General features: G+C 33.3%; 1 protein-coding gene across 1 annotated transcript; it reads left to right on the top strand.

Moving 5' to 3' along the window:
- Positions 1–3,032: 3,032 nt before the first annotated feature.
- On the top strand, positions 3,033–11,022 carry LOC116137847 (dr1-associated corepressor-like). Its single transcript, XM_031423546.1, has 6 exons — positions 3,033–3,324; positions 7,062–7,134; positions 7,224–7,317; positions 9,264–9,386; positions 9,463–9,520; positions 9,920–11,022. The coding sequence occupies exons 1-6, from the start codon at positions 3,292–3,294 to the stop codon at positions 10,514–10,516; spliced, it is 978 nt and encodes a 325-aa protein (XP_031279406.1). The 5' UTR covers positions 3,033–3,291; the 3' UTR covers positions 10,517–11,022.
- Positions 11,023–11,119: the final 97 nt, after the last annotated feature.

Here is an 11,119-nt window from a genome sequence, read left to right as displayed (position 1 = left end):
ATAGTCACACCAATAGCCTTGAGAAGTTAGAGAAGGATGAGAGAGAGAAATGATTACCGAAGAGGACTAGCACCTTCCGAGGGTAATACGGGATTTCTATGGTTAATGTACATAGAAATTGTTTTGACATTTTAAGGGTTAAATTTCAAGCAATAATTAATTATATTTAATTATTATATCTTAAAGTGTTAAGATTAATGAGATGAACAAAATAACCTTTTAATAGTTAAAGGTAAAAGGGTAAATTTATGGGTTGTTAATGTAAACTAGTTACTTTACATGGGCCCTTGAATAATATTGATATTCAAAGGGTAGCATAATAAATTTCGTGGGTCCTTTATAAAATAATTTTATTGGGTTAGAAGTGAAAAAAAATAATTACAAATTGCCAAGTATGTATAAATGCAAAAGGTTGCATTTTGTTCATTACACATATTGTTCACTCAAAGCAAAACTAAAACTCTCTCTAAAAGCCACGACCACTCTCTAAACCTCTCAAGGTGGTGTTAAAGTGTGGAGGTCCATCTTTTGGAGCTAATCTTCATCAATCCAAGCAAAGGGGAAGGTATAATCTCATTTCCATGCTTTGTTTAAAAACCGGTTTTTGAATCCATGCTTTCATGCTTTCATTCTCCATCTCCACCACTCTTCATGCATGCTGAATCTTACACTGGGTTGAACATTTGGCTGACAACTCAAATAAATGTTCACTACAGCAGGTGGCAATTATGATTTATTATAAGTGGTATTGTTTGTTTTAGCTTTTTTTTTTTTTTTTTTTATTGCTAAGCATAAAAAAATATTCCAAATCAACATTTCAATTGATTAAGTCAAGTAAAAAATATATAACTTTAATAAAGACTCATTAGTTGGTCAGGACTCATATGGAAGAGTGTATTTCGGTGTTCTGAGAAGTGGGTAGTCTGCAGCCATCAAGAAATTAGAATCCATTAAGCAACCAGACCTAGATTTACATGCTCAAGTTTGGCTTATTATTATGCATTATCTTCGATTCTTCTATAGCGCTACACATGTTTGGCTTATTATTCAATGGATGTTACATCATGATAGTTTAAGAAAATTGTGATCGTTTTTATGAGTATTAATTTTATAGTTGTCTTTGATGGTCCACGTAATATAATTGAGCCCTATATATTGGCCAATATAATTCTAATTGATTTACAAATTTGTGGTGGTGATGGGACAATAATAATTTGTCTTTCACCATTGGTTGGCCTAGTATTAAAGAATGATGGTTATTTTGATGGTTACTTTTATGTTTGGTGTTTATTTTGTTGTTCTCTATTCAATTGATGGTTATTTTGATGGGATTAGTCACAAATTTTGCTATGTTTGGTGGTTACTTTGATGTTCTTTGTTCAATTGACAAAATATTAAATAATGGTATATTTTTCTGCGTAGGGTATTATTCCAGCTATGATTTCAAGTGTAAAGTTGATGTTAGAAAGATGAAGAGATCATGAAGGCAAAGAGATTGAAGTATTCCAAGAATTTACTGTTTTGACGGAGGAAATTATTTCCACTTCGGACAGGTTTTGGAAGCAGTTACTTAGAAGGGAAAAATATATTTAATATGTTGACAAGGTTGAGTGTAATCATTATAAAAATAAAGCTTCTGATCAGATAAGGCAAAGCTTCCTCTATGTAATTTTTGTAATTCGTGGCTACTTAGTTATACACTTTTGCTTCTCTATTAATTCTATAGTACCACTTTTTATCTTTGCAGAAAGTTTGTGGAAATCTGCTTTCTTTGTATTGAATTCCCTATTTTATATATATATGCACTGCAATTTTATGATCTAGATTCTTATTGTTCAGATATTAGTAATGCTAATACTTAGTTTTATTTGGGTTTAAATTGACAAAACTTAAATATAAATGTCAGTTTAGGGTTGCAACGATTCTAAAAGTTTTAAATTTTAAAAAATCCTATGGTAACTTCATTCATTTTAAAATTATTTTTAATAAAAAATTGGAAAGACAAATTGGTAATTTATGTTCCTATATATAATTGAGGATATATCAGTTATTTATATTTAAAGAGTGGGTATATTGGTAATTAACTCAATTGATATGACAAATTAATAAAAATTAAAAGTCAAATATTTAAGGGTATTTTCCTCTTTTCAATCAAATATTAACAGAAAACCTAATCAGAACCTGACGAAAGGTGGCAAAGTGTCATTTTGAAACTTAACGGGTGGGAAAGTTCATTTCGCCAAACCTTGGGTGGAAAAATGTTGTTCTCCCTTTAACGATAATATTAAACCACAAAATGGTGGTCAGTTTGGTTCAAATTATTCAAATAGAGTGTATAAAAAGGGGGTTTGTTTGTTGAAGTTTATAGCTTATTCAAACAGACATATTGTTTATATTTTGGAATTAGTAAGAAACAAGAAAAAAAAAAACAAATTGTAGACAGTTAGATTTTAATGTAAATTCTTTGTTCATCTTTCACATTTTTAACACAAATATTATCAAATAAATACAGTTTTTATATTAATAGAAAGTATTGGAATATTTTATGGGAATATTGCTTGCCCTTTTTGTTATAATTTTGAAATCAATTGTCTCTTTGGGATTTAAAGCAAATATTTTCCCTTTAAATAACAGTAATAATTGTAATTTAATAATATGAATAAGACTAGTTGGGGGTGATTATATGAAAATGAATAAAAATCCCAAACTAATAGAATTTATGAAAATAATTAGTTTTTGCTTATTACTTAATTAAGATGATTATATATTAACAAAAAACAAAAAGAAAAAAGAAAAAACATAACATAAATCTAATAACTTAATTATAGGCATGGCCTGCATCAAATTTTTTTAAAAAATAAATAAAAGAAAAAAATTTAAAAAGACAAGAGCGGGTATACACCACACGTGTACATTTAAAGGGTATTCTTCACACGTGTCAATTCTTCAATAAATCTTTAGTCACTTCACTGTAACTTTATCCTCCTACTAACTCTTAATAATTAATTAATTTTTTTTTTTAAGTTTTTTTTTCATTTTTCGTTTTTTTTTTTTCGTCAAAGCTGTACGGACGGATATTCCGTTGAAACAAGACTCTGTTTTTTTCTTCTCAAAATTGAAACAAAAATAATATCAGATCTGAGATGGGTTTTGTGTGCTAGATTTTCTGTGATAATTATTTTATAAAATCTAGTTTGTTTTTTATTGAAATCGATTCTGTTTCTTGTATTTTCACTGATTTATTATTTTATTTTAACTTCACTTTTTAATGTGCCAAATTTAACACACAATATGAGGAAGAAGCTCGATACCCGTTTCCCAGCTGTGAGTTTACTCTCTTTCTCCTCTAATTATGAAATTTTCTTTGACTTAGTGGGTATTTTGAGCTTAATTGATTGATTGATAATTTGGGATCTTGAATTTTACTGAAATTCAGTTGATGGGTGTTTCGTTTCTTGAATATTTGTGTGAATATATGAGCTGGTTCTTGTTTTTGTTCTTGAAATTAAATCAGTTTTTGGATGCTTCAGTTTCGAATTTTCAGATTCGTGATTTAGGTCATGTTTTGACCTAATTTTGGGCCGGCTGGTTTGCTTCGATTGTTGATGGGTGTTTGATTCCTGAGGGGTTTATGTTGATATATGATGTGGGTTGTGTTGTTTGAGACGTTTGGTTTATAGAATTGTGGTTTATACTGCAAGGCAATTGTTGTTCGTTTCGTGTTTCGGCTTTTTTATGGAGATCTATGATCTGTGTTATGCTTGCCTCAATAGTCGTTCGAGGGTGTCTGGGTTGGGTATATATGATTATGATTTTTCTAGTTTTTTATGTTCGCTCTTCCGGTGAAGTGATTTAGTACTGAAATCAGGTGGTGGTTGGATATTTTAAGTTTTTGGGGATATCTTGGGATGGTTGATAATAGGTTTCATTTCACAACTGGGAAACATATGATGGCTTGTTCTTAAAGTGTTGAGCATCTTTCTTTTTTGTAGAGTGAGGCATGTATCTCTTGGTAGCTTTATTTTATGTTCCTTTTGTTACTCTGTTTTTCGGCGACACAAGGGAAGAAGTTCTCTCTTTTTTGGGGACACAAGGGAAGAAGTTAGGTTATTGGAGTTGGAAATTCTTTGATTGTTACATCCATGTTTACTTGGCTGTTTGGATCCATGTCGATTAGTTATTTATATATTAAATCATTTTTCGGATTCACATGTTTGGTAATAATAAATGTCGAATGAACAATCTAAGCCGTATGGTCCCAGTGAAGTTGTAGTTTTCCTCCTCTTTGCATTATGTTTTCTGTGGTATGTCGTGGCCATGCTTTGTACAGAGGTCAAGTTTGATGTTAAAGTTGTTGTCAAAACCCTTGCTGGAGTGGCCTTACCCAAGAGTATAGTCATGAATTTATTAGAAAACGATGGAATTTACATGATGAAATTATGAATAAATGAAAGTTATGGAAATGATCGCATCCATATTTTATGCTTGAAATATTGACCTTTGACTAGGTTTGGAGCTTGTTTGAAAGTATCTCCTCATGTGATTCTTGTAGTTAAACTGTTGAAATAATTGCAGCACTTCTGTACTATATCTGCTTATGTTAATTTTAACCCCGAGTACCATAGTATCTTGACGTAGCTTTTGTAAGAAGTTGATTCAACCTATCCAGCACATAATAATTTGATAGGCTCTATAGTAATCTCTTTTCTAATAATTTAACTATGTCTATGAATCAGTGACACTCTACTAGTGTACAGACATTTATAGTTGAAAAAGGTTACTCTTTAAATAGCATGGAGTCCTCTTATGTATAACTTTTTTCATTTGTTTTGGTACTTTATTCGATGAGGTCCCTTTTTTCTTGGTTGATTGGGAGGTCAAATTTTTTTAATGTATAACTCTTATGTAACATTATAACACCATTTCTAATGTGCATTAAAATTTTGGATTACCAATTATGTTCCAATTAAGAGGTGGATTTCAAATTATAATCTCTAAAGAGTCACCTGAGCCACAATGCTCTTCTGAGATTTATGCAAAGGCTGGACTCAGTATAAGTCTTAGATTTCCCATCGTTGGTTTGAAGAAAATAATTTTTTGTATATATGAAGAACCTTAAATTTCCTCAGATGTATAAAGTCATATTTTTGGCATTTCTGTAGATGATTATCTTTGCAAGAATTACTTCAAAATAAACTTATATTCTTACATAGAAGACTTTATCTTGTCATAGTTTCCCTCAAACTAAATTTTAGGTTTATGCTTTTATGTTTTAGCCTGAAAACTGCTATAATTCTATGTTCAGCACCAACGTCAATCATATCAGGGAATAATCTAGCAATTACAGAATGCCCTGCTACCTGCTGAAGAAATATGTATTGAATATTGGATGGGATTACAGAGTGAACTTCATCATAAAACATGTGAATCTTCCCTAACTCTATTTTCTGTTGTTTTGCTTAGTGAGTATGGTCAGTAGGTAGAAAATTTTTGAAACCAGACTGCCGTATCATGCCTAGTGGCTCTGGTTACCTAAATTATCCAGCATCTTCAATTAGAATGATTTCTTAAAAAGAATGTGAATCATCTGAGTTTTTGTTATTGCAACTCAATCTTAGCTTGAAGTTGTGTGCATTCATAAAGTTCAAATTTATCCATGGCTTTGGGCTGCTGAGTTTCCTAGGGTTTGCTTTCTTTTTCTTTGCTTTTATTCCAGAGTTTCCCATTGTTAGGTAGTATCAATATGTTTGGAAATTCAAAATTTTGGTTGCCTTTCTGGTTTTGCTTTGTCATGAAAAGTTTGTGGAGAATGGTGAATATTAGATAAGCTGGTTAAATATTGGGTGAAGAAAATATGAGGTGAGTTAATTAGTTGAAGAAAATTGAGGTAAGTTCTTATTAGAGATTACTTGATCGTTCAGATGGTAAATGTTCCCTTAGAAGGAGCCTGAAAATCTTCGGTCAAACAAAGGCAGCTTGCTCTCTTTGGACAGCTGCTTGCCAGTAGTTTCTACAGCTAAGAATTCAATTGAGAGGGAAGGATTGTTGTGAGCTGGTGTTATATGTATCAGTTTAGTGGGGAATCAGATGAACATTTGCTATTACATGATTGTTTGAAAGCTTTATGGTCGTAATTTCTCTTTATTTGGAGTGCAACAAGTTCTTTTGGAACTGTGAAGGTGTTGGCAAGTTCACACTCTGCTTTGTGGTGACTAGATCAGAAAGGTAGCATGGGGAATTCCTTCTATTAGGTTGATTTGCTTTGTATGGAAATGAATGTCAGAGCCTTGAGAGAATGAGAGACCTCATGAGTAAAAATCAATTTTCTGAGAAGTTTATATGGTTCTTTGGATGACTTTGCTTTTCTGTAGCTGGCTATTTCATTCTTTAGTCATTCTAATTTGTTTTATATGGAAAGGAATGATTGATTTTTTGAGAGGATCAAGAGACCTTGTCATGAGTTAAAGCCAAATTTTCTTTGAAATTTATGTGGTTCTTTGGAGGCTTTGCTTTTCCTTTAGTGCTTAGTTCATTGATTCTATAGTCATTTATTGTCGCTGAATATTTTTTAAATTTTTAGGGTCTGTCTATGTAAATTTACCACTAAATGGGTTGTGTACTTGTTGATGTCATCTCTCTGTTTCACACACATATCCACATAAAGCACATCTGTGCATGCACACATGTATACACACATATATAGTTGGTGCTGACTTTATGATTAATTGATATAATTGTTGTACTAATGGTGTGACACATAATATCCAAACATGTTTCATGGTTGCACTGTATATATAAGACAACAATTATTACCATAGTCATAAGGTCAGCAACAACTATATGTGTGTATATACATGTGTGAATGCACAGATGTACTTTATGTGCATGTCTGTGTAAGAGAGAGGACATCAACAAGCACACAACTCATTTGGTGGTACATTTACATAGACAGACCCTAAAAATTTGAAAATGTTTGTTTATCTTTGTGTATAATTCCTTCTGAAAATACATGTCTTTCAATGATTAGTTATTATCTAATAAAGAACACATTTTTCTTCTAGGCTCGGATTAAAAAGATAATGCAAGCTGATGAAGATGTGGGGAAGATAGCATTGGCAGTGCCCGTACTAGTTTGTGAGTACCTATAACTTTTTAGATTTTACCTTCATGGATCTTTTATGTGGTTTTCTTCTTACATATGATCATTTGGGGTGTTTTTGTAGCAAAAGCATTGGAATTATTTTTGCAAGACCTTTGTGATCGCACATATGAGATAACATTACAAAGAGGGGCAAAGACAATGAGTGCACTGCATTTGTAAGTGATGAATACCCTCTTTTGCTTAATTGTTTTCATATTCAGGCTAGAAATGTAATCGATTTATAAAGTTGGATTAGACTCCTCATCTGCTTTTGTTTTCTTACTTGCTAGTTATTATTATTCAGGCTTTTGCTTGCTTATGATAGTAAGGCTTCCCATTAGTGGATAGCCATACACAAAAGTTAACTTGTGTAGGACTTGGTAGCCTAATGATTTAATTAGGTGTTGGTCTCAGTTAAAAGGTGAACTGTATGTAGTAATGAATGAGCCAGATCAAGACTATTTAAAAAACTGAGTGCATCCATATAGTTCTGCTAATTATTTAATCTTACTCAAAAGCCTTACTTTCTTGTGATATAGTCTAGTAAAAATGAATTCAATCATACAATATAAAAGTCTTCTCACTATGTTTCCAATTTGATATTTTTAGCTTAGGAAGTTTCTTTATAGTTATAATCAAAAAAAAAAAAAAGTTTTTCCAGTTTTCTTTTTAAATTCTTGAAAAATTTGTCTCAAGATTGCCTAGTAGGCTCCGAATGGAAATGGGGCCACTGTTGAATATTGGATGGTGACATTCTTCAAAAGTCAAGAATGAGTTGCTTGCTTTGCGGTAACTGTTCTCCTATGAAAGACTAATCTTTTGTAATTCTAAAACTATATTTTCTATTTAATTATTGAACTTTAAAGTACAAAAGTTTAGGATAATCACCTAACAGAGAAATACAATTTAAATAAAAAATAACTTATACTAATACAATTCCTTCCTCAAGACTCTTAACTCCTAACAAACCTTTAACAGTTCATTATTCTAGCTTTCTTCATTAATGATCTTCATGAACATGTTATGTTCCTTTTCCCTTGAAAGCATCCTTGATGAACCAAGAATTGTCAATGATATCATTTGGTTGAACCAGGTTTTTTTAATGAAAAGACGTGATCACTAAAGGCTTTGGTAGGCTAGTTGTAACTCTTGATGTCTCCAATAGGGGTTTGGGCACATTTGGGCCTTGTGATGGTGATGACAACACAAAATTTGAATTCAGGATAGCAGATGGTGACAACAAAATAGGAACGAAAATCTGAATAGTTCAATGAACCCATTATTAAAATGGAGCACCAAGTAGTTAATAGAACTAAAGAGAGTAAAGAAATGCTGAATTCTCAAATCATTCAAGTTCTTGAAAAAGTTAAATCCAAGTTCTCAAATCTCTTACTAAAGACCATTAAAAACCAAAGCCCATATTTCTATTGAAGTTCTTACACCAGCGTTGAACACACTCTGCCACTCTGCCACTCTACCAATTCATGCCTCCGTCTTTCAACAAGCTTACCTAATTCACCTATGGTTCCCATCTTTGACATATTTTATCGTTTGTTTTGTAGAATATATCTTGGCTTTGAAAGTTAATAACATGTCATTCTTGGATAAGGATTGTTTCAAGGGTATCTATGAGAGCAAAAGAAAATAGAGGAAATTGTTGAAGGCAGGCAGCTTAAAAGTTTTGAATACATCAAAGATTATTTTGAGGAAAGGTGTGTACATCGAAAGAAAGTGATTATGAGGAGTTGGGTTAGGGGCAGTTTGCATATAGAGGATAGGTGTTAACAGCAGCTGAGATAAACTTTGGAGATGTGAACTGGTAATAACAATAAGTACAACAAACTTAGGGGGTAACTTAGCGAGGGAGAACATCTCACTGTTTGGAGTAATATACATTAGTAACGATTCAGCTGATCAATGTTTTGTATTTGTTCTGGTAGTAGCTAGTAAATCATTCTTTCTAATTGTAAACTTGTTTTGTTCTTTTAATTTCAAAGAATTGCAAAATTGCTCTAAATAGTTCCTTTTATACCGTTCTTTGAGAACATTTGTCAGGCTCTACATACTCTTCATGATACTTCTCTCTTGCCATTTGATCTGACATAACTGTCCTAATTTGCAGAAAACATTGTGTACAAAGCTATAATGTGTTTGATTTTCTGAGGGATATTGTTAGTAGAGTTCCTGACTATGGTCATGGTCATTCTGAAGCTGCTGGTGAGGATCGATCTATTGCGAAGAGAAGGTTAGAAAAACATGGTTTCTTTTTCTTTTTCCCTTTGTTAATATCTGCAGAATTACTTATGGATATGTTTTTCCAGGAAAGCTGCTGGTGATGAATGCAATGACAGTGACGAAGAGTCAAAGAGGAGCAAGATGGTGAGATACTTCAAATATTTTATTGAACAACCAAAATAAAATTATTTGTCATCCTGTTATATTATGTTTATATAACTTCATTTTAATTCATACAAGAACAAGATAGAGGGGATATTTATCTACTTAGATTTTCTGCTTTTATTTTTTTCCCTTTTTACCATTTTTCCTAGATGATGTAGCATCGTTATATGAACAGAGAAATTCAACTTTACCTCAATTTCATCTTTTAAGAATAACCTAAATCTATTTCATACCCAAAATAAATGATGCTTGAACTTTTTGGTGAAAATATCTGATTTCAAGACTGTAAAGAAAAACTTGAAAAAGTATGATCTACTTATGTTTTTAGGTTCTCTAGGCATTAAGGAATGGGACTAAGGTACTTTATACTCTTTGCAGCATGAGATGGGCCATGTCAGTGGCAGTGGTAGAGGGAGGGGCCGGGGTCGAGGAAGAGGCCGTGGACGAAGTGCTCGCCATCTGGAAAGAGAGTCCTCTCATCGTGAGATGGATTCAGAACCTTCTACAGCTGTGCAGCATGGCATCAAAGATAACTCGAGCTCTGGAATGGTGGTGGATACTGCTTCTGAATCAAAGGAGTCTAAGGAAAATATTATAGGCAGTGATGGTGCTAATGCAACAGCTCGAAATTTTGATCTGAACGCAGACTTAGATGACAATGTGGACACAAAGGCTGCGGTAGCACCACTAACAGCCCCAGCCCCAGCCCCAGCCCCCGCCCCAGCTCCATCTGCAGCTCCAGCTCCAGCTCCAGCTCCGGCCACAGCCCCTGCTCCTGCTCCTGCTCCTGCTCCTGCTCCTGCTCCAGCACCTGCTAATATCTCCTTAGCAGGACCTTCCGAGGAGACTAAACATGAAGATATTCCAGGTTGGTCTCTCTCAGAGATGGACAGAATGGCCATTGACCCTCTTCAGCTTGCAAACCTCAGCAGAAGGTTGGACGACGACGATGAAGATTATGACGAAGAAGGGTAACAAATTATGAACCATGGGGTCTCGAGAAGGATAGTCATCGAGATCAGATCTAATGGGTAGTTAACAAACAGAAGAAAAACAGAAGATAGATGCAAGCATAAGTATGGCCTACTTGGTGGAGAATGAAAATATGTCTATTGTGGTTCTCCCTGGGAAGGGCTTCAAAGCATTATTCTTTGTTTCTATTTTGTTCGTCACCATGATGTGCATTTTCTGTGGTATCAGTTCCTAACTAGCTCTTTTTCAGGAACTAGATTTGCATGACAATTGGAGCACACTTAGTTTGTGCATTTCAACTATGTAATGTAGGCAGAATATGGCAGCCGTAGTAGATAGTATTAGTAGTAGTGGTAGTAAATCATTTAGTGGTTTGTTCAACTTTTTGGCATTAGGCTTGGTGGAACTATTATAAGGTGTAGTAGAGTTGCCTTTGCTTTGCTTTTACTGCACAAGGCATAATTTAGTAAAGGCGCCTTGAAATTTCTTCTTATTGAGTGTCTTCTCCATATCAAATGTTCAAGTAGTTAAAGTCATATGCTGGTGATTGCTTGAAATAAATGCTCCAAGTAAGGCTTGGCTCAAGTTCCAAATTTCAGTCTTATG

The sequence above is a fragment of the Pistacia vera genome, unplaced genomic scaffold (genome assembly GCF_008641045.1).
Source record: "Pistacia vera cultivar Batoury unplaced genomic scaffold, PisVer_v2 Contig336, whole genome shotgun sequence".
In the NCBI taxonomy this organism is placed as follows: domain Eukaryota; kingdom Viridiplantae; phylum Streptophyta; class Magnoliopsida; order Sapindales; family Anacardiaceae; genus Pistacia; species Pistacia vera.
This window is presented reverse-complemented; position numbering and strand designations above follow the sequence as displayed.

Bases quoted from the DNA above. Each gene is read 5' to 3' on its own strand.
- LOC116137847 (XM_031423546.1), top strand. From the start codon at position 3,292: ATGAGGAAGAAGCTCGATACCCGTTTCCCAGCT. The intron at 3,325-7,061 runs GTGAGTTTACTC...TTTTTCTTCTAG, and splicing joins TCGATACCCGTTTCCCAGCT to GCTCGGATTAAAAAGATAAT. The intron at 7,135-7,223 runs GTGAGTACCTAT...GTGTTTTTGTAG, and splicing joins GGCAGTGCCCGTACTAGTTT to CAAAAGCATTGGAATTATTT.